Consider the following 23575-nt stretch of genomic DNA (forward strand, 5'->3'; position numbering starts at 1 on the left):
TTACACTGACAGTGCCATTTCTCTCTCTTTTCTCAATGAGAGTTCTGATCCATAAAAAGGTTATCTTGGACGCCATCGGAGATTATCATTGTGCAATGATAATTGGATTGCCTACTTGCATTGAAAACTTGCGTTATCATTTCTGGTTTGATTCAAGATGGAAACATGAACGCAGATGGTGTTTTTGTAAAAACGCTTTCAAGATTAAAAAAATATCGAATTAATATTTTTAAAATAATCTAAAAACATTTCGTACTCACTCGGATAATAAATATTCATATAAAAATCTAATAAATAAAATAAAAATATCTCATTTAGAGTTGATATATACAAGAATTTGGAGCCTCTTTTACAAAATAGAGAGATAAAAAAAAAGGAAAATTAAATTGACAACCCTTCCTTGTTAGTCGAGGACCGATTGCTTATTGGATTATTAGGATAATTAGACTGGACTATAGAATTGCCTTATCTCCAACACTAACATAATTGGACCTATCCAATGGATTTCAACTAACCAAACCCTAAAATCCAACGGCTAGTAACAGCAGCACACAACGATAACTTATCACCACGCCCACGACAAAACGAAAAGCACTCACGTGAAAAACTCCATAATTTAAAATTTTATATTCAAAAGATTCCCAAACCAAAAATGTTCATCCAGTCCAACGGTTCAGATCAGCCAATCATGATTCCCATGAAGACAAAAAAAAAATCAAACAGCCACCAACATCCAATCCACCAATCCCAACAAAGAAACATACCATATAAGGTGGGGACGCTCTGAAAAGAGATTCGCTCTGTCCACAACCATGCTGACTTGTCAATTAGAAGCCAAACTACACACATGCCCTTAACTAAATATGGTGCTTCAATTTAGTTTCTCAAGTTTTTATTTTGACAATTATACCCTTAAAGTTTTATGCTTGTAGTGGTGTAGCATTTTGTGCTTTGGGTGTCAAAATAATTAGACAATATGTGATAAGATATTTATAAAATTATTTATGCTCTTTTAAATTTGGATTACCTTAGTTTCTTGTCTTTGGATCATGATAATTTTCATGAGTTTTTAAAAATAATTAGAAAGTGAAAAAAATAAAAGGTAAAGGACAAATCTAGATGATTACTAAGATTTATCTTTATATATATATATAAAATAAATGCAAAACAATTAGAACTATAATATCTAAAATTAAAATAAGTAAATTAAATGAAATTGCACGTGAAAACTTAAATAATCTAATTTTTTTATCCATATTAATTTGATTTAAATATATAATTTGTTCATATGAAAATTATCCCTTTTCATTATGATTAATGAAGAAACAGATTGAAATAGTTTTTTTTATTATTATAAAAGAGAGGCTCGAAGTAATATATTTTAAGAAAAAAAATAAAAATATCAATATAAGCATTAATTAAACTAAGAATTCATTAATTACATGCTCTTGAGAAATTCTACGGCTTTCATTTTTGTATAAAGAGCTATAAGACGAGAGCGTTGGAACATGTGAATTTCATTGTTGAAGTAAATTGAAATAAAATATATACATATATGAAGGGTAAATCGTTGAAAAAGGAACATAGAGGGTTGAAATTGAAATTTCATCATAGTTAGAGGACACATATAGACTTTGGCCATGAAGGGAAAAAAGTACAGAACCAAACCGAAGTAAACATACTCACACTTCTCAGTCACGCACTGTCCAACGAAAATTCGCAGACACTTCCCGGAAACTTCAAAGATTCGTTTCTAAACGAAAAAGAATTCAGATTTTTCTATGAAACCCATCACATTTCACTTTCCCGCTCCCTTTCCATCCCATCTTTCCCTCTTTCCTCTCTAAAGAAAACAAAAGCTTTGTGGGGTTTCCGTTATTCTCTCTTTTTCACGGAATACAAAAACAAATCTCTCTTTGGCAAAGGTAGTTTCTTGCTGGTTGTAAGTAGTGACGGAGAAGGTGGGTGTTGGTGAAGATGCAAACCGGGTATGTTGAGAGATCGAATAGTATGGCGGCGGCGGCGAGAGGGAAGAGAGGACTTGATTCAAGTGATGATGAAGGCCAGCCTGATAGAAAAAGGCCTGCTTTAGCTAGGTAAAAAACTTCACCTTTTTCTTTAATTTGTGATTATATATTGGTATTTTTTCTCCTTGGTATTAGTATCTGTATGCCTTTTTAAATATATTCGAGGAGAATGAAATGAAGGTAATTTAAGCGGGTTGTTGGGTTGATTGGTTGAAACTTGATAACCAAGTTGATACTTGTCTCAAAGGTTTTGAATTCTCTTGCAGTGTAATTGTTGAAGCTCTCAAGGTGGATAGTTTGCACAAGCTTTGCTCATCGTTGGAGCCTATTCTTCGGCGAGTTGTAAGATATTGGTTCCTCTTTTTTTTTTATATCACCTTTTTTTTTATACCACCTTTGAAGGATTCAGGATGTTGCATGGCTCTCTCTGTGTGTTTTTTTGTATTTTCTATATGAAAACTCTAGTTTTTAATGCGTTCAATGAAAACAGGTTAGCGAAGAAGTAGAGCGAGCATTAGCAAAACTGGGCCCTGCCAAACTTACTGTACGGTGAGCAATGATTTTTTGTCCCTCTTCTTGTTAAATTAAGGTTCAAATAGCACCCTTTCCACCTTCAACCCCTTCAACATGTCGGTACAAAAATATTTAGAGGGCAGGTTGCATTATTTAGAGGGCAGTCTCCATATTCTAATGGTTGAGAGAGTGCAGGTCTTCTCCTAAACGTCTAGAAGGGCCTGATGGAAGAAACTTGCAGTTGCACTTCAGGTCCAGGTTGTCCCTCCCTCTCTTTACTGCTGGGAAAGTGGAAGGGGAGCAGGGTGCGGCTATTCATATTGTGTTGATTGATGGAAATACGGGCCGTGTTGTCACGTCTGGTCCAGAATCTTCAGTAAAACTAGATGTTATTGTGCTTGAAGGTGATTTCAACAATGAAGATGATGATAATTGGACCCGGGAGGAATTTGAGTCTCATGTGGTTAAAGAACGTGAGGGAAAGAGACCACTTCTAGCTGGGGATCTGCAAGTGACACTGAAAGAAGGTGTTGGAACGCTAGGCGAGCTGACATTTACTGACAACTCAAGCTGGATAAGGAGCAGGAAGTTCAGGCTAGGGCTGAAGGTTGCCTCAGGCTGTTGTGAAGGCATTCGCGTTCGTGAAGCAAAAACAGATGCCTTCACTGTTAAGGATCACCGTGGAGAATGTGAGCTCATAATTAGAACCAGAACTTTCTATTTACTTGTGTGCATGCGTGTAACTGTGGTGTGTGCTTGTTCTATTCTTTCTAAAGATGCTAAATCTGAAGTTTTTGCTTTGCAGTATACAAGAAGCACTATCCACCTGCATTAACCGATGAGGTTTGGAGATTGGAAAAGATTGGAAAAGATGGGTCATTTCACAAGAGGCTGAACAAAGCTGGAATATATTCAGTTGAAGACTTCCTCCGCCTAGTAGTTAGAGACTCGCAGAGGTTGCGAACTGTAAGTAAGCTGCTTGGTTGTCAAATTATATTTCAAATTCAAATTTTGTTTATACTTATTGTTTTGTTCCATTTACTCTAGATTCTTGGAAGTGGCATGTCAAATAAAATGTGGGATGTTCTTGTTGAGCATGCAAAGACATGTGTTCTGAGTGGGAAACTTTATATCTACTATCCTGAGGATGAGAAAAATGTTGGCGTTGTTTTCAACAATATTTATGAATTGAGTGGTTTAATTGCCAACGGACAGTACTACTCAGCTGACTCTCTTTCTGACAATCAGAAGGTAAGAAATCTAGGATTATTGATTAGCCAGTTCCATATTGTTGGGTTTTTGGTTGCATCCCCCATGCATTTGAATGAAATTTGATTTTCATTTCATCTGAAAACCAGGAAAAAGAAAAGAACAAATTAAAGATGACCACTAAGAAATATGTGAATGGTTTGGTTCTTGCAGGTCTATGTTGACAGCTTGGTGAAGAAGGCTTATGATAATTGGATGCATGCTATAGAGTATGATGGCAAATCCCTTCTAGACTTCAAGATGAATCAGGGCATAGATGCTTTACAAAACGAGGTTCCATCTGTTCAACAAGAGTTTTTGAACTCATATGATCATCAGGTTACTTTACCGACCATATCAGTTCCAGTCCCTTCAGAGCAGCCTGTGATGGACTCAGGTCTAACTGTTGGAGGTATGCTTTTGAACTTCCAAACAATCATAATACACATTATCTTAGAAAGTAAAAGTAGGTGATTGTTAGAATGCTAGGCTGTGTTTAATATGTAAATTGTATTTATGTTGCATGTTTAAACGGTTTCTTTCACAAAAGTCCTGTTTGTTTAGAGCCTTTTATTTCCTTGTTAGTACTGAGCTACTTCATATAATTGGTTGCTGACTCTGTGAATGTTCTCACATCCTCTCTCTCTCTCTCTCTCTCTAGGTTATAATGATGATATGGCTACCAGATTCTCAATGCATCCACAGAATGGAAATCTCAACACCTCTTTTCAATTTGATACCACTTCATTACCTTCACAGAATCCTCTGGTCCATACTTCACAGCAAATCCAGGTTCCAGGATCTGACAATTTACCTGCTCTTGGCCCTCCACAGACTTCTACACCAGGCTTTCAGAGTTTTGGCTCATCGAATCTTAATTCATACAAGGGAATTGAGGATTTCTTCTCAGAAGAGGAGATTCGTACGAGAAGTCATGAGATGCTTGAAAATGACGATATGCAGCATCTTCTTCGCATATTTAACATGGGAGGCCAGGGTCTAGCCTCCTTTAATGCCACCGAAGATGGGTACCCTTTCTCGTCAACAAACATGCCTACCGCACCTCCAAATTACAGCTTTGGTGATGATCCATCTCGTTCATCAGGCAAAGCTGTTGTCGGATGGCTCAAGCTCAAGGCAGCCCTGAGATGGGGCATCTTTGTCAGGAAGAAGGCTGCTGAGAGGCGAGCACAGCTCATAGAGTTAGATGATTCTTAGATAGGCAATAGGGCAATGTTGATCTGGTTTGGGTGTTAACAGGCTTCCTGCCCATTTCCTAGCTCACTAGAGCAGACACTGTTGTTTTGCCTCATAATATTGGGCAGGCTCTTTTGTTCAAGGTTCTGCTGCTCTTAGACATCATTCTAGATGTCCAAGGATCTTAGTGTTTCTACATTCCTCTACTGTACAGTAAGCCAACTTCCTCCATCAACAGCTGTCCTGCAGTTGCCCCTTCTCGATCCCCTTGGTGAAGTTGCTTACCTTCCAGTCCAGCACTCTAACGGTAGTGAATTCTGAAGGTTGACGGAGTTGAGCTGTTTCTATTGACGATATTTTTGGATGGTGGAGACTTCTAATATTTCGGCCATCCATTCCCGAAGCTGGAAAACTCAGCACGGGTGCATCTCGGTTTCTGCCAGGAAGTAGATAGAATAGAAATGCAGCCTAATTGCATCACCTCCGTATTTGGCTAGTGGGTCCTATCTTCGTGTGTTTTGTTTGTACATGGTCAACAAAAACGAACGGCCAACTTTTGTTGTTCCTTAGTAACATTAGAATAATTGCTGGTACCAGTGATGAATTTGGCCGGAACAAAAACCTCAATTCAGGCAGAAACTCTTACGTTGTTTGTGAATTGATGAAGAGTCTTCACGTAATGAAATAAGATTGATTTATGGCTGGATTATCATTGGCTAACATATGAAATAAGATTGATTTATGGCTGGATTATCATTGGCTAACATATGATTGCGACTTTGTTCATTGCCACATTTGCCAGAGAGAGAGCTGCCCAATACCAAGGAACAGTAATGTGAAAACGATCAGTGGAAAGAGGATAGCACTCAAATTGCAGAGAGCTAAACACATGCCTAGTAAAACAATGGTCAACCAAAAGTCCATTACTGGTTTTCAAACATGGAGGACTAATTTATAATCTTGTTAACAGATCAGGGACTAAAGAATAATTCATTGAAAAAACTCTCTTAGGTAGGAATGAGGTATGTTAAGCAGGATCACAACTCTTACAAAAATTTAGAGAACATTATCTATCCTTTAGGAAAATATAAATTCCTATTACCAAATTATATTTCTTTATTTACAAATCTTAAAACCATTGAACTTATAATTTTCTTTAGACCTAATTTTGATCAGTTAGCCCTAATATTTTTAGTATTTTAAATAAAAAAACATAACGGGCAAAAAAAATTCAAGGCAGACATAGGAAAAAAGTTTTGGATTTTTTTAAAATTATCCGAATTGATAATTTTTTATCTGAATTACTTGAACACTCACCCTAAAATCAGGAGGGTAATTGTTAACACCATCCATCCCATGTGTGTGTTGGAGTGGTATCTTTTGACAAAAACATCACCTTTTAATTTGGATATTTTTAATTGATTTGCCCATGCATTAGACCTCACTTGTTAATTCATATATCTCTAGAACATTGAGCTATCGAGATTTTCTTAAATTTTTTTACATCTTCAATGCTGAACAGGTTAGTGAAGAAGTGGAGCGTGCTTTAGGAAAACTGGGACCTGTCAAACTTACTGGACAGTATGCTATATTTTCTCTCCTCCTCCTGTAAATAATGCTCAAAGGGAACCTTTTGCCTTCAACGTGCTGGGGTATTGCATGTTTTCAGTCACATTCGATCATTAGATATTCAGCCCATCTTAAGATTTTATTGCAAGAGAAATAGATTTTCATTAAGTTCTAAATGACATTATCTCTACATGATTAATGTATAAAGGGATGGAGTTCCATGGGTCAGATGCCTGTTCCACCTTTTCAAGTGCTAAATTTGCTAGGAATTGGGCGGGGGGCGGCTTTTATATCCTATCCTTGTTTACATGATTAGTGAGAATATTTGTGCTTCTAATGGTCAAGACAGTGCAGGTCTTCTCTTAAACGTATAGAAGGGCCTGATGGAAGAAACTAGCAGCTGCACTTCAAGTCCAGGTTGTCCCTCCCTCTCTTTACGGATGGTAAAGTAGAAGGGGAGCAGGGAGCTGCTATCCATATTGTGTTGATTGATGCAAGCACGGGCTGTGCTGTCGCATGTGGCCCAGAATCCTCAGTAAAACTAGACCTTATTGTGCTTGACGGTGATTTCAATGACGAAGATATTGATGGTAATTGGACTCGAGAGAAATTTGAGTCTCGTGTGATTAAAGAACGTGAGGGCAAGAGACCACTTCTAACCGGGGATCTGCAAGTGACACTGAAAGAAGGTGTGGGAACTTTAGGCTAACTGACATTTACTGATAACTCAAGCTGGATAAGGAGCAGGAAGTTCAGGCTAGGGTTGAAGGTTGCCTCCTTTAATGCCATTAAGCATTCGCATTCGTGAAGCAAAAACAGATGCCTTCACTGTTAAGGATCACCGGGGGAGAATGTGAGCTCATAAATAGAACCAGAACTTCAGATTTCATTTGCGTGTGTACGCGTTTAACTGCGGTTTGTGTATGTGTTTTCTGTCTAAAAGATGATAAATTTTGTTCCCCCACAGTATACAAGAAGCACTATCCACCTGCACTGAATGATGAGGTTTGGAGATTGGAAAAGATGGATTCTTTCACAAGAGGCTGAATAAAGCTGGGATACATACAGTTGAAGACTTCCTACGCCTAGTAGTTAGAGACGCACAGAGGTTGTGGACTGTAAGTATGCGGGTTGGTTGTCAAATTGTATTTCCAACTCACATCTTATTCTACCTGTTCCTTTCCATTATTCTAGACTCTTGGGAGTGGCATGTCAAAGAAAATGTGGGAAGCTCTTGTTAAGCATGCAAAGACCTGTGTTCTGAGCGGGAAACTTTATATCTACTACTCTGATGGTGCAATGTTGATGTTGTTTACAACAATATCTATGAATTAAGTGGCTTGATATCTAACGGACAGTTCTACTCAGATGACTCTCTTCCTGACAATCAGAAGGTAAGAAATCTAGGATTATTGATTAGCTAGTTCCATATTGTTGGGTTTTTGGTTGCATCCTCCATGCATTGGAATGAAATTTGGTTTCATTTCATCTGAAAACCAGGGAAAAGAAGAGAACAAAGCTTGGTGAAGATGGCATATGATACTTGGATGCATGTTATAGAGCACGATGGCAAAACCCTTCTAGACCTCAAGCAGAATCAGGGTGTAATTGCTTCTCAAAATGATGTTCCATCTGGTCAACAAGAGTTTTTGAACTGGTATGATCATCAGGTTACTTTACGTAACCTACCAGCTCCAGTTCCTGCAGAGCAGCCTGCTATGGACTGAGGTCCAACTGTTGGAGGTACACTTTTCTAGTGAAAATCAATCATAATATACACGAACAACATAGAAAGTGAAACCATGTGATTATTAGAATGCTGTGCTGTGTTTGATATTTAAATTGTGTTTCTGTTGCTTGTTCAAACCTTTCACAAAGTCCTGCTGTTTATTTAAAGTTTTTTATATTTCCTTGTGAGTACCGAGCTTCTTCATATGTCTGGTTGCTTACTGTTAAAGCTCTCTCATTCCTGTCTCTCTCCAGGCTATAATGATGGTATGGCTGCGATATTCTCAATCCATACACAGAATGAAAATCTGAACACCCCTTTTCAGTTCGATAACACATCGTTGCCTTCACAGAATCCTCTGGTCAATACTTCACAGCAAACCCAGGTTCCAGGAACTTTCAATTTACTTGCACTTGGTCCACCACGATCTTCTACATCAGGCTCCCAGAGTTCTGGTTAATCGAATCTAAATTCATACAGGGGAACCGAGGACTTCTTCTCAGAGGAGGAGATTCACACGACTCTTCTTCATGGATGTAGTGGGATAATATAATTTTGTTTATAGCCATTTTGGTAAGAGGAAGAGTTGGCCTATTCGAAGGAGCAACAACTTGAAGCCATTCTTTATTCCTTTTGAGGAATTTTTATTTGAGCCCCAGATAAAATGGCTATCATCATAAAGGCATGTTGATGGGGGAATTACAGAATTTATGCAGAGAATAAATATATGCAATAAACTCAATCAAATTCATAAAGCAGCAGACTAGTAGTTCTTAGCATCAAGGTTTTGTTAAATTCACCCAAAGGCAGCCAGTCATTCTGTGTCTGGAACTTCTTCACCTTGCAGCAAAAACACACGCAACAACTCTCTGGATGCTGTCACGCAGTCATGGTAAAAAAAAAAAGGGGGGGGGGGGGAGCACGCGAAGAGGAGTGGTGGTTGTTTTGGAGATATTTGGGAGGGAAAGGAGTGATGGGAAGGGAAGGGACAAATGAGACCAACAGAGGAGAGGAGGGCGAGTTTTTTTCTTAATTATACAAATGAAGAAAAAATAAAAAAGTAAAGCGCCGCTGCCGGGGATCGAACCCGGGTCACCCGCGTGACAGGCGGGAATACTTACCACTATACTACAACGACCTTGATGCTATTTCATTCCAAACTTATATATATATAGTTATTAATTCATGTGAGAAACCGTGGATAAAAAAGAAAGGGAAAAGGTTGCTATAAAAAATATAAGTTTCTAGGATCTTCCATTGTAAGACTTTTTTACATAAAAATATATTTCACCAACATAAATATTGAGAGGACTTTTATTATTTTTAGATTTTAATATGCGAGAAGGTGATTATCACCTTGTGATCAAGTAGTACTGTGATCCTCCTCCTAGAAACTTAAGAGGCAAATAATTTAAATAAATAGGGATAGAAACGCAATTCTAAAAACAATAAGGGTATTTAACCATAAAAGATAAATTAAAATATAAAATAAATATTTTTATATCGGTCATGTAAACCAACACTATTTATAGCCAAGGGATTACCAAGTTTTTTTATTCAGTGTGTAAATATAGAAGTTTATATAGATAACACAAGGTCATTAATCCTGAGAGGTTTATTTCAATCTAACTACAAATTCTATATAGAGCAATAAATCATGAAGATTTATTTAAAAAAAACTACAGATATTAATTTCACATCGAGCATTGAGTTTGCAAAAACTAAAAAAAAAAACATTAAATCACATAGTAGATAAAATAATTAAATAAAATAATAAGTAAATTGCATGAAAAGTAAATAAAAAAATAAACATAAAGCTATAAAGAAGGATGTAAAAAAAAAACCGATAAATTAAACATAAAAATAAATATTAATCTGAAAATAATCTTACAAAAAGTAAATTACAAAGGAGAATTGCAAGGTTAAAACTAGAGAAAGTTATATTGAAATTGTAGATCGAGGCAAGTAAAAAAAAAAAAAAAAAAAATACAACGAGAGTGATCTTTATATACACACACTGTTTTAAGATTTAAGAAAAATAACCAACCTAAAAGTGAGTTTCTAACTTCAAAAAATAATAATTGGGACACACATTACTGTCCAAATCAGATAGGAAGGAAAAGCAAGTGATTCTTATAATATATTTGTTCTTACAATTAAAAAAATATATACCTTAAACTCTTAAATATTATCTTAGATTTCAATGCTGTGTTTGATATGTAAATTGTGTTTTTGTCTCTTTTTTAAAGCATATGAGGTGCTTCTTTCACAAAACACTTGCGGTTTGTTTAGAGCCTTTTGTATTTCTTCGGGAGCACAGAGCTTTTTCGTATATTTCGTTGCTGAATCTGAATACTCTCATTCCTCTCTCAAGGTTATGATGATGGTATATGGCTTCCAGATTCTCAGTGCTTTCACAGAATGGAAATCTCAACATCTCCTTTCACTTCCATGCCACTTCATTGTCTTTACAGGATCCTCTGGTAACTAACAATTTACTTGCTCTTGGTCCACCACCGTCTCCTTCATTTGGCTCTCAGGATTTTGGCGCCCCGATTCTTAATTCATACAGGAGACAAAGGCCTCTTCTTCTAAAGGGAACGAGATACCGCACCTCCAAATTACAGCTATGGTGAGTCAGTTGTGGGATGACTCAAGCTCGAGGCAGCCCTGTGACAAGGCATTTTTGTGAGGAAGAAGGCTGCAGAGAAGCGAGCACAACTCTGAGTTAGATGATTCTTTATATAGCATGAGTCAAACATTGATCTGGATTTGGTGTTAATCCTGCCCAGCTCCTTACTAACTAGAGCAGGCACTGTTGTTTTGAACTTGTTCCCCGGGTATCTTTTTGTTCAAGGTCCTGCTGCTCTTTAATACATTAATCTACATGTGTGGGAATCTGTCTGTACAGTAAGCTAGTAGGTTTTATGCTAATTAATGTTTTTTGTTCATACAGGTCGACAAACACAAAGAGGGTGTCATAATTTAATTTTTTTCTTTGTAACATTGAATGTATAATTGTTAGTGCCAGTGATTGAATTGCCAGATCAAAACCTGAATTCACAATGAAGAAGCAAGTCTACAATGTAAGAAATCATATGGTTTTTTTGTTCTTTGCCATTTGCAGAGGAAGAGTTGGCCTATTCAAAGGAACAACAATTCGAACAGCAGATTTTCTCTATTACACGGATATTAGAATTGATCACCTTGTAGTTGATTGGGAATTAGCGGAATAGTGATGCACAGAAATAATTATGAAATAAAATCAAACTCATAGAGCAGCAGATTTGTTCTTAGCAACAAGGTTTGATAAATTCACCGAAAGGGGTAGCGACTGGGGAGAGAGGCAATCATTCTGTGTCTGGAACTTCTTCTTCATCTTCCTCTAGGATGTAGACCAAGGCACGCTTTCTTGCAGCATAAACACATGCAACACCTCTGGATGCTGTCACGGTAAATTTTGAAAAAAAAAAAGTTTCAAGACATTGATAACATTATACTTGATTTACATTTATCCATGAAAAATGCAACCAAAACAAAAAAGAGGTTCTGAAAGAAAGCATTCAGATGACAGAAGGAGTTAAATATGTTCATAATTGAATTTTTTTTCTTACCGCTGCAAACATAGCAGGAATGCATATGTTAACGCACAAATATCACATATCATATAAAAATAGGCAAAAAGACTTGAATACAATTGTATTCCCATTGTACTCACCATTCAAATATGTTTTGATTGGCCGTTGAAAATATAAAATTATTTCCTCTTTAATTTCTTGTTTTGATTGGTTCATGTATTTAATAAGACATTTATTCTATGATACAAAAAGTAGAAAATTTGAGATATTGTGACTGATTTATAATAGGAAAAGTGCCAATTCTTTTAATGAAAGGATTTGTTCTGTTTTGCCATAATTTTTTTTTTCCTGATAAACCATTTGCCGTGATCAACAAATCTCTAATAAAAGACATTGTTTTATAATAGAAAAAATGTGGCATTCACATAGCTATGTAATACAGCATTGTTTTTTATCAGAATTTTATACAACATTGTTACAAACAAATCAACAGTATTAAAAGAAACACAAATTAACAATATATAATAGCAGTTAAGATTGTGAATAAATTTATCACTTCATTCTATTATGATCTAACGTGTCAAGACAAATTATTAGTTGCCACTACATTTATAAAACAAATCTCTCTCAAAAAATTATCTGAAATATATAATGTGAATAAATTAGAATATCATTCTTTTTCTGTGCACACACATACTTGAGGTACTTATTCCAAATAATGACATTTTCAACCATAGAGATTTCTATTTTAGAAACCTACTATTATTTAGGTGAGGTCTTAAAATATAATTTATATTATTTTCTAACATACATACATGTATAAGACTGCATCCATTTAATTCATAATGCTAATAAGCCATAATATTTATTTGAAAAATTAATATTTATTTTTTTAATTGTCCACATGTAAAACAAATTATGCTCATATTAAATATCTTCTGATCATTCTATATTTAATTGTTTGCCAAATATTCCTTTTCTTTTTCTAAATAAATTAGACCGAGTTTCTTTTCCAAAATAAGTTAATAATTATGTATCCATGCCTACCTTTCAATTAGAATCCCTCCAAGTTATTGATGTATATATTTATAATCCTAACTTAATATGATTTCTAGCTGACATAAATTTCAAAAAAGGAAAGCAAAGTATTATACATATATTTTGTTCATGGATATTTGGTTTGATATGAATAAATTGATTGGCATGTGTATAATACAGTGATAAGGATATTATATATATAAAAAACTGTAATTATTTTTAAGAATATATTTAACATCATTATCCTTGTCAATTTATCATGTAATGTTGTTGAGAAAATAAGAAAAAACTAAAATGTTAAAAATAACGATTAAAATGATTGTAGAAGTTAAAAAGATGAAAAGTAAATGATAGAGAAATCAATAATGTTTAATGACCTTGTGATATACAAATGCTTAAATGATTATTACTTTATAATTATAACATTATTTATTATTATTCGATATTGTTAAATATTTTGATATATCAAAAGTGTCTTTTATTGAGATTATCAGTGCTGTGATGAATTCACCTGCTGTTACCCTTAACAAGTTACCAGCTATTAATGTACTTTAAAAACCAATGGAATGGAGCTGAGAGGAGGGACACTTACCACTAACTGCCAAGGGAGCAATTACAGAGTGAGGAATATTGCGAACCTTTTCGTTCTCCATTTGCAGTTGCACAGTAGAATCCTAATTGTATCATTTCTAGGTGAGAAGTCAATAAAAAAGAAATTTGGAAATACATAGACAAGAAATGTGCAGCAGTGACAGAATTCCTTTATGGAATGGAATTAAATTCCTACAAATAATTAATACTGTTAAGCTAATCAAGATGAAAATTAACCAAAGAAAGCATAAATTTAGAGACAATAAATACGATGTGATTTAAGACTACAAAAGCAATGCCAAAAACATTTAGGCTTGACTCAATTCAATGTATGAGAAGAAGCAACTACGATCTTAAAAGAAGTGGGCACTAAGAACTAAGAAGCTTAAGCACAAGACAAAACAGGAGACAGATTTCAGAGACAAGTCAAAACCACAAAGTTTAGTTACTTTGGGATTTCGAAGTAACTTAAGTGTAAGTTGAACAAATAGAAAATTCTAAATGCATGTCAACTACAAAATTCAGAAGAGATGCAACAGTACAAAAATCTGTCTCCATGTCTGTACTCAATCCAGCAGATGCAGACTAAAATAAATTGCATAAGGTACCTTCAGTTGATACAAGTTCCATAAGTTTAAGTCGGTGAATCTTGAAATAGATATAAATGGAAGCTCGCTAGCTTGCACAATCATCATACAAGCATCTCCAGAACTTTCAGATGACGCAGATGCCCCATTTAACAACAAGACAATTTGACTATCCTGGTTGAGACCAAAAAAGTTACACAATATCCCACAGCAATGAAAAGAAGAAGACTGCACGCCAAGGAGTCTTAAGGTCTCACCTTATATAATGAGAGATCCACACACTCGTAACCAGCAGGAACATACAACAGTACAGCTTCCAATAAAGTATAACCATTCTTTGAACTGCTCAAGTCATGCGTAAATCCTCTTATTACGCCTATACAGTTTGCAATATCTGAAAATGGCTCATCAGGTACTTGGAAGCATACATAGTCAACAAAACTGTGTTGACATGTCTGATGAGATGAAACAGCTTGAGAAGCATCCTAAAGAGGGAAGAAAAAGTTAAAATCAAGGCAGCCAATCAAATATATAGCAGAAAAGATGTGACTTCAATTTCTTTTAACAAATTGGGACTGCTCAGAATGGAAAAATCCCTCATGCGTCATGCATTGATGAAAATGATGCATTTTATCGCGTGTCTGATTAGAAAGTTCAATGGAAAACAAGAGAAGAAAATTCCCCATGCATTGATGAAAATGTACCTCATAGTATGATATTGACATGGGAATTGCCATAGATACAGATGCTGATGAAGATGAAGATGGAAGAGGAAACAGTGGCAGCAAATCCTCACATAGCATCTTTCTTGATATGGTAGTAAAGGGCATCAGGAAAGCTTCCTTGAAGCTAATATTTAGAAGCCATGAATAAGGCATTTATAACATGAAAAATGGTAAAGCATGATACTCCGCAAAGACATATATAAGCTAATCACCTAATAAAATAGAGAAATTTCAAGATAATGTGTGCATGCATTCTAGAGCCTGCTAATAGCAATTCTATTAGTCTGAGAACTGATAATACATTGACATGTTCCTCAACAGTCATTGACAGTACATCATATTCTAGAATTTTCTTTCCTTATAGAAAACTTTAAAGTTCAATGAGCCATGTATTGCTGAGCCATGTTAACATCTCCATCAACATAATTTACTATTTAATATACTACTAGACAGCAAAAGGATAAATAAACATATACCTGTCCTCCATTTGCTGGAATTCTTTAGCCAATGTTCTTTGCAGATATTCACAATCTGAAAATCCCCCAAACTGAACTAATTCCTTAACTCTCTGCATTGTTTCTCTGAAATAAAATTTGCAAACATTAAAAAAAGTGACCTCAGAAGTACACCAACATTTGCATTCATGCATAAAACCAAATATGCAGACATGCATAATTGAAGTGGAGCATGCATAACTGTGATCTAAGCTGGTTCCAATTGAGAGAGTACCAAATATGTAGCTCATAGTTATTATATTGATGTCTTTAAGAAACATTGGAAATGATTGTTCATAACCTCATATGTATATGGCTAAATGGATGTCACCTCCCCTAAACATTAACTCATTTGAGAATTAGTCCCTCAACTTCCAATTGAAATCAAATCCTTTTTGTTAATTTTTGTAGGATTCCATACATGAGATAATGGATTGTTGCATGTGAAAGTTTAATTACCACTGGAAAAAAAAACTGTTTTTTGACCTAATTATATTTGTTTTCTTTTATCGTATGTATTTTTGCAACTTTACTATTTTTATTGAATAAAATATCATTTTTTTTATATCAGACACATGTTGTTTTATGAGCAAAATCCATTATCTCATGGATGGAATCCTACAAAAACTAAAGAAGGATTCAATTACAAAAACATAGTCCAGGGAGTTCAAATCCGAAATTGGAAGTTGATGGACTATTTCTCAAATGAGTAAAAGTTCAAGGTGGGTAAACCCATTTAGCCTAAATGAATCTCAAAGGAAAAAAAAAGGGCAAGATTTCCAGTGACAACAAATAGTAGAATAATAACTATGGTTGAATATATAACTTACAAGTCAACTTCAATATCATGATCAACTTCCAGCAACTGCTTAACTGGATCCTGATCGTATAAGAACTTCAAGAATATGACAACAAGTTCACTGCCATACAGAAAGAAATTTTAAGTACAAAATTTATGTAAGCTACCAGTTGGAATATGAAAATGCCTCAAACACAAACCTATTGTATGGAAGAAGCTGGTCACTGGGTTCTTGCATAAGCAGCTTTATACATTTAAGAAGCCAATTGAAGAAATTTGAAAACTGAAAAAAGGAAAGGTGTACCATTAGAGTTTTCAACAAAAAGATATCACAATTCATGAAAAGAGAAATTTTCTCTCTCCTCCCAGTACACTATCAGTTGTTTTCACAAAAAAGTACTTCTGTTCATGACACAGCCACCCCTTATTTCTCCAAGTTGAAGAGCAATAATTTGCCTTATTTAGCAACAGCACCAAAAAATTCACAAGTAATTTCAGTTCCTCAATTACAGTACCTGCTGCTCCACAGATGAAAGGACCCTCATAAACCTTTCAATCTGCACTAGTATCATACCAGATTTTTCTGTTGCATTGTTAATAAGCATCTCATCCAAACCAATACCATGGTAACGTGCACGCCATCTGGAAAGGCCTCTTAGCTCTCCCATTCTAAATCCAATAATTTCTGCAGCAGGCTGGGAAATGAATATGTATCTTTTAGTTTCCACTCAAGCCCCTTAATATAAAAGAATACAACAAAAAGAAAAAACTATCAGGCAGATGGAAATCTAATCACAGAACTTGTGAAAGGAAAAGAGAGAGCACAGGGAATTTGATGATAAAAAAAAACACGTCACCCCATGTAAACTGGGCAACTAAAAAGCATAACTTTTTTTAGTTTTGTAATAAACACAGTTAAATGATAACCTCAGCAAAAAAGACATAAATCCAGAGATGATGAAATTCATTGAAAAATGGCCAAATTGCTCAGGTCATCATCTTTGATGAAGGCATTTGAAGATATTGAAAGTCAAAATCCAAGATAAAACCAACAAAGTTATTTTTCTTCCTTGCTGATAGGTTGCCCAATATGAAATGGCCCATGAAAAACACAAACTACTTATCCTCAATCCACTTGATTGAGGAGACTTCAAAGCAGAGCACAATTATAGCCTTTCGTGAGTATACAAGTCTTCTTTGACGTGTATGGCTTTTTGCAAGCATGGTACTGCCCTTTTTTTTTTTTTTTTGCCTGTGAACACTGACATGTATGTATTCAGCAAATCAGATTGCATGCTCAGGCCAGTGAATGATTCCGGGGCTTATGAACCCAAATATATGATATTCCAACCTTAGGTACTCAGTAAATCAAGTTTTAGCAAACTCGAACCTGATCAACCACTTAAAGAAAGATAAAATACAGCACCTGACCTGTAAATGATCAAGGACAATGCGCTGAAGTTCTTTTGCTGTCCCACAAATGACCTTTAACACACGCTTCACACCCTGTCAATGAAGAAGAAATTAAATATAAAAAACCATTAGCCAAAAGCACAATTACAATCTCCTCTGTTGGCAACAAAAATTATAAACAAATCTAGTCAAGGCCATACCACTTCACCAAGGGAGTTAACTAGAAATTGATGTACTGCTGAACTGGTCCGAGCACCCCCTAAAAGGCTGAGAAATTCCTCTTGTGGAGTAGAGTCCAGTGCTGTATACAAGAACTAGAAGTCAATGAATGGGATAATAATACAGGAGTTATAACCAATAGAGTGAAATCTTGTGTTGTCGAACACAGTTACCATGGTCAATAATCAGGGTAGACAGAGAATCAAATTTCTCATGAAATGTGTGCATGGCATCTGACCACTGCTTGCACATAACTGATAAAGACGCCCTGATAACTTCAGTTAAGTCCTCAATATTGGAAGCTTGTTGAGCCAACTGATGGAGCTCACTTTTCCTGCAATGACAAGGAAAGTGAGAAACTTAACTACAAAGCACATTTTTGTCAACTTCAAGTAACATTACAGGCCAAAAACCAAATCATGAGCATCCAGAGAGTGGATTGAAATTGTGGGCAAGAATAAAGGAGATAAATCCCAGGTGCAAAGTTTTGTAGGCAACTTGTAACCATCATTATCCTAGCCCAACGAGTCAACCCGGCGAGCCACTAACCTAGGGCCTGGTTTGGGTCATTGGAAACCCCCCTTTTTTTTACCAAAATGATGTCATTTTGGGATTTTTTTAAGAAAAAAAAGGTCAAAGGTTGGGTTGACACAGGACAACCCCCCAATCTACGACTCGAGCCTTGGGCTGTGTTGAACCCCAGGCTAGTCTTATAACTATACCTACAACTAATCCCAGTTCTATGATGAAATTACCTCTTCCAAAATATAGAAGTGTCGAGCACTAAGCTATGCAAACCCTGCCTGACCATTTGGCTTTCTCTTGATTCTGTGTTTTCATTAAGTTCTCCTGAGCACATGACAATCAAACGACAGAGGTCTTTCGACAGAGAAACCTAATGACAATGAACATGTAGAAAAATCATCTTGCTTTTGTACAGAAAATTCTCAACATGTATATTATAGTCCTAAAAATTCTGAACTCTTAAAGGGTGTCCAAAATGGAAGATGGGCATACCTTGTAAATGGAAGAATTCAAAATTTGACGAGGGGTCTGCTTATCAATAAAGGGGGTTGGAACTGAAAACTTGTGTATATTCTGCATGTAATTTTGCACATATATCAGAAATTACCAGCATGAAAAAAAAAAGAATAAAAATGATGAAATTGAGACAATGGACATCATACTGAAAAAAAAACAGTTTAATAAGTGATAAAGTAATTCACTGGCTTAACCAACAAGAATATTAACCAGATACTGGACCAGCAGATGAAGCACAAAAATTAGTATGATAGTTACTCAACTGTGAATTTTCATCTGACCAAATCTTTAACAGCTAAAGTCAGGGTAATAACAAGGATATAGAAGAAAAGGGGGGGAAATGTAAAGAGGGAAATGGGCAAACAGTCTTAATCATGACAACTGATTTGTATCAAATCAGGCTTATCGAATGGCCCAAGCTTTCACAAGATCCTACATCCAATTACTCATTACCACAAATGACAAATCATGAGCCATTATATAAAATATTAAGCATACTTGAGATAAGTTTGCCACAGTTCCATAAGCCCTCGATCAATTCCAAAACAATTGAAAAGGTTCTTGGTTAACAGGAGAATGAATGATCAACAAAGTTCAAATGTTTATTTAAAGAACAGATGAGCATAACTCACAATTTTTCCGATTGGAAATATACCAAATATGCTAAAGTATATACTTCCATCTTTATCTCCACTACACAGAATATTAAAGCGTTGGTACGAAGAGTTTGACAGCTCTCTATATGAATCTTCACTGTCATCCATGAAGCCAGTATCTCCAGACACTACTCCAGGCATCCGGGGGACCCTAGGAGCAGGAGGAAAGAAACGGGAAGTGCGGTCTTCATACGATGAGGAGTTTTTAGAGTCATCCTGAAAACCAAATTTAAATAAGCAATGGAAATGAGAAAAAAAATGCTCCTGGGGAAGAAATCATAAGCTTAAGCCAGATGAAAAATAGCAAGTTTAATGGTAAACTAGAGAAAAATTTGTTGAGCGATCTTGTGGAACTCATGAGAGATGAAAGAAAACGGCATACTCTAATAAGTTGTCCTTCCTCCTCCCAATTAAGACACACAACGGCAACGGTATGAGACTTCAAGCTTCTCAACAATTTGCCATTCTGGTCGATATGCATTGCCAAGCATTAGAAACCATGATAAAAACACTAGTAAAATACCAGCCAGAAAGTTAAATGCCATAACTCATACGTAAGTGTTATTTAATCAGCACAACAATCAGAATACATTCTCGCATTCAAACAACGCATGCTAAAATCATGAAGGAAAAAAAAACCAATCTCCTCATTCAAGTTTAAAAAGGTTTGCCAAAAATAACAACAAATATTGTAAACAATGAAACTGACCTCAACATCATGTAAAGAAATGGTTCCATCTTCAAGACCAACAGCAATCGCTTTACCATCCGGTCGCCAACACAATGATGTAATGTTCCTTCCTAAAAAAATTCACAAACATTCAACTTCAAAACACTTGCAGAAGAACTATTACACAAGATTAACAAAACAAAACCCTAAAAATTACAATTAAAGTAATTGGAGGGTAAATAAAAGTATTTACCAGGGGAGATAGTCCATAACCTCTGCCAATTGAATCGATGGAGTAAAATCTTGGAGTCTTCAGTTACCATTGCGAGTAAATCCTTTTCAGGATTCCACTCTGCGATTTTAACCTGAGAAGCGACCGGTTTATCGAATTGAAGTTGGAAAGGAAGCACGCGATCGGTCTCGTCGGTTTCCATGGAGAAACGTAAGCGGTTGACGGTGTGCTCGTGATTAAGATGGTGTCGTTTTTGGAGAGGTTTGCGAGGTAGTGGAATGGCGGAAGTGAAGTGGAAAATGAGAGAGACAGAGGTGGGCGGGCTTTTTTGGGGTTTTAACATTTAATTCAATTGGATAAGTTAAAATTTCAAAAATAGAAATAGAAAACGCCGTTGCCGGGGATCGAACCCGGGTCACCCGCGTGACAGGCGGGAATACTCACCACTATACTACAACGACTTTGTTGATTCTCGTTTCAGAATAACCATTATTATAATTATATATCAATTACCTTTTCTGTTTCTCAAGACCATTCAACAATTTCACGGCTAATTGCAGCAAGGCTACAAGCTTATGATCATCATGACATGAGTGTCTAAATTTTAAAGTTTGTTATTGAATTTAACTAATTACAGAAAATGTGTTTCCTGTTTTGAGAGAGATGCCATAAAGTGCTTGAATTAATTATATAATTCAAATAAATTTTTAATTCTTGTTCATAGTTATAGAATTATGGGGCAAATAAATTAACTTGTAAAATCAGTAAATTCATTTAAATTTTGATTTGTTAAAAATAAAAAACAATATAATTTTATTAAAAATTATTATATTTTTATTTTATTTTCATAGATGGAATTAAATTTTGAGTTGCGAGTCTATTGAATTGAAATTTTAAATCAAACCAAATTTTATAACTAAGTTGTTAATAAATTCAATTTTTTTTACATCCTGAGATTTTCATCAAATAAAAATACTGAAACCAAGATCATAGATTTCTACTAATAAATATTTAGATTTATTTTTAACTACCTACCCTAATGGGCCTAATCAATTGACTTGCACAAGGATTGAGGATTCCGACTTTCAAAGATGTAAATTGTGCTCTTCATCCTGGGCACACAATCATACGTATGGTTGGTAGCAAGGTTATCAAAAAATGTTTTTTTAATATAATATAAAATATATAATATAAATATAAATTATAAATTTAAATTGTAAAATTATAAAATTATAAGAAAAATATTTTAACTAATTTTATACTGACAATTTCAGTCAAGTAGTAAATAATAATATAACACAATTAAAATAAAAGTAAAATAAACAATATAAATATCCAAACATCTTAAAATACATAATTCAAATAAAAATTCATACATGATTTAAATAACTTAAAAACATGAAAAGAAAAAAAAAGATTGAATAACTATATTTTATTAATAGAGTTTCAGAACATTTTCTAGAAGACAGGTCTTGAAACATACTGCAGACAACCAGTGAGATGATACAACATTCTAAGGTATATCACCAACTTAAAAAAAAATTAACAGAGACCAATACAGTGAACCTGCGACAATGAGAACAAAAACGTATAAAATGACATCAATTTAATCTCATGCCACCTCACCTATCACCTTTTTTATATTAATAACAAGTTCTAGAAACAATGTCCAAATATCCCACCAAGCAAGACATGTATTTCAAGTTCTCTCTGAGTCTTTGTTATCTCTCTTTGTAGTTAACAAATTATTAGTCTAAAACACAATATTTCTCTCTATATAAATATTCCTATCTCTTATTTTACTCATTTGATTCCTCACCATCTATCTCTGTCTTTCCATGATTTCGATCCTCTAATGCTGATGTTAGTCTACTAAAATTAAAAATTTGAGATTTAGGTAACAGGAAAGGGGGAGACTAGGGAGGGGGGACTATGTAGTGGAGTGTCAAGGGACTCGGATAAGGAGACAGTAAATTTTTTAGCGTTTCCGGGTTAAAACTCGAAATCAGTCAAACTCGTAAAATCGGTCCGATTTTAACCGAGTTTGAGCGATTTCAAGTTTTAACCTGATTTGACACGTTATATAAATGTTGATTTATAAAATCGTAAGATTTTAAAAGTTAACTCGCGATTTTAACAACGGTTGTTAGTCAATTATTTTTTTAAGATTTAACTTTGATTGGCAGGTGGATTTTCAAGTTATTATCTTAAACTCAAATATTTTTTCCACTTGAAACCTATTTAAAACTTTACCGCAGACGGGGAGGGGGGGGGGTGGGTGGAATTACGTGTTAAGATGAAAAAAAATAATTATCAAGTATTTATTATTTCAAGAAATTTAAGGGAAAAAAATAGATAAGAGAGATCCCTTGAATAAAAAAAAGAAGACTATGTTAATGAATTAGCAAAAAAATAAATTCTTCAATAAATAAAAAAGCAGTATGATGATTGTTAATAATGAAGGTTTATCACTTCGTTAGGCTTCAATAGAAGTAATCAAGAAGAGGCATTTAAGATTAAAAAGAAAAACGCCGTTGCCGGGGATCGAACCCGGGTCACCCGCGTGACAGGCGGGAATACTCACCACTATACTACAACGACTTTGTTGGAGTAGCGGTCAGAAAGTAAAATAATTAAAAGTTTTTGTAAGCATATGCTCATCTTATTTAGAAGGACCAGATGTCACTAACAGTTTTGTACTGACTGTATCCATAACTACATATTGAAAGGAGGTTTTTCTTTTGAAGAAATTAGAATTTATTCTAAGTATTTTTTTAAGGGTAATATTGTTGTTATTGTAGTTGATGATGATAAAAAAAGGTGAGTTTTTTTAAAATGAAATGAAAGAAAATTTAACTTAATTTTGAAATGAATTTTGGTTTAAGTAAAAAGTTATATATTTATAATCATATATATTCACGAATATGTTTTTATTCAAAAGTTAAAATACAAAATTTAATTTGCAAAAGTAAAGCAAGTGTAACCTAAACATTGGATGATGTCAAACGAAATGCATAATACATATGTTTTTTTTTTAAGATTAATATGGGTGTTTGGGTCAGTTTATGCGTGTCTCGACTAATTTTACAGGTTTTAAAGTTAATGATCATATAAACCTCCAGTGATCATGAGATTTAATTTGTGAGACTCGAACCAATGATTTTTAGAGAGTAGACCCAAAATCTAACCAGTTAAGTTCTACCTCTCAGGTTATATTATGTTCTTTGATAAGTTTCCTTTGTGAATTTT

At 34.8% G+C, this 23575-nt stretch overlaps 2 protein-coding genes, 2 non-coding genes and 1 pseudogene across 5 annotated transcripts; 2 read left to right on the plus strand and 3 right to left on the minus strand.

The window, feature by feature from the left end:
* The first annotated feature begins 1706 nt into the window (after positions 1 to 1706).
* On the plus strand, positions 1707 to 5694 carry LOC133699843 (calmodulin-binding protein 60 B-like). Its single transcript, XM_062123332.1, has 8 exons — positions 1707 to 2096; positions 2294 to 2369; positions 2518 to 2576; positions 2736 to 3229; positions 3346 to 3506; positions 3588 to 3791; positions 3963 to 4200; positions 4450 to 5694. Exons 1-8 carry the CDS (start codon positions 1978 to 1980, stop codon positions 5004 to 5006), a joined length of 1908 nt encoding a protein of 635 aa, XP_061979316.1. The 5' UTR covers positions 1707 to 1977; the 3' UTR covers positions 5007 to 5694.
* LOC133700151 (calmodulin-binding protein 60 B-like) lies at positions 5157 to 11157 on the plus strand (annotated as a pseudogene).
* A 213-nt stretch (positions 11158 to 11370) lies between these two features.
* Positions 11371 to 20651, minus strand: LOC133698235 (anaphase-promoting complex subunit 4). 2 transcript variants are annotated; one of them, XM_062121097.1, is made up of 18 exons: positions 20348 to 20651; positions 20134 to 20225; positions 19807 to 19890; positions 19401 to 19640; positions 18745 to 18825; positions 18483 to 18622; positions 17901 to 18061; positions 17709 to 17809; positions 17527 to 17601; positions 16611 to 16790; positions 16296 to 16378; positions 16127 to 16216; positions 15279 to 15383; positions 14782 to 14926; positions 14335 to 14562; positions 14099 to 14251; positions 13492 to 13573; positions 11371 to 11728 (listed from the first exon to the last, which is right to left on the minus strand). In XM_062121097.1, exons 1-18 carry the CDS (start codon positions 20526 to 20528, stop codon positions 11634 to 11636), a joined length of 2316 nt encoding a protein of 771 aa, XP_061977081.1. In that variant the 5' UTR covers positions 20529 to 20651; the 3' UTR covers positions 11371 to 11633. The 2 variants fall into 2 exon arrangements, 1 of the variants encoding a protein (XP_061977081.1); XR_009843040.1 differs by lacking the exon at positions 11371 to 11728 and having other exon boundaries at positions 14099 to 14246.
* A 64-nt stretch (positions 20652 to 20715) lies between these two features.
* TRNAD-GUC (transfer RNA aspartic acid (anticodon GUC)) lies at positions 20716 to 20787 on the minus strand. The gene has a single exon. It is a non-coding gene; the product is annotated as a tRNA-Asp (tRNA).
* A 2068-nt stretch (positions 20788 to 22855) lies between these two features.
* TRNAD-GUC (transfer RNA aspartic acid (anticodon GUC)) lies at positions 22856 to 22927 on the minus strand. The gene has a single exon. It is a non-coding gene; the product is annotated as a tRNA-Asp (tRNA).
* Positions 22928 to 23575: the final 648 nt, after the last annotated feature.

Source organism: Populus nigra, chromosome 7 (assembly GCF_951802175.1).
Source record: "Populus nigra chromosome 7, ddPopNigr1.1, whole genome shotgun sequence".
Taxonomy (NCBI): Eukaryota; Viridiplantae; Streptophyta; class Magnoliopsida; order Malpighiales; family Salicaceae; genus Populus; species Populus nigra.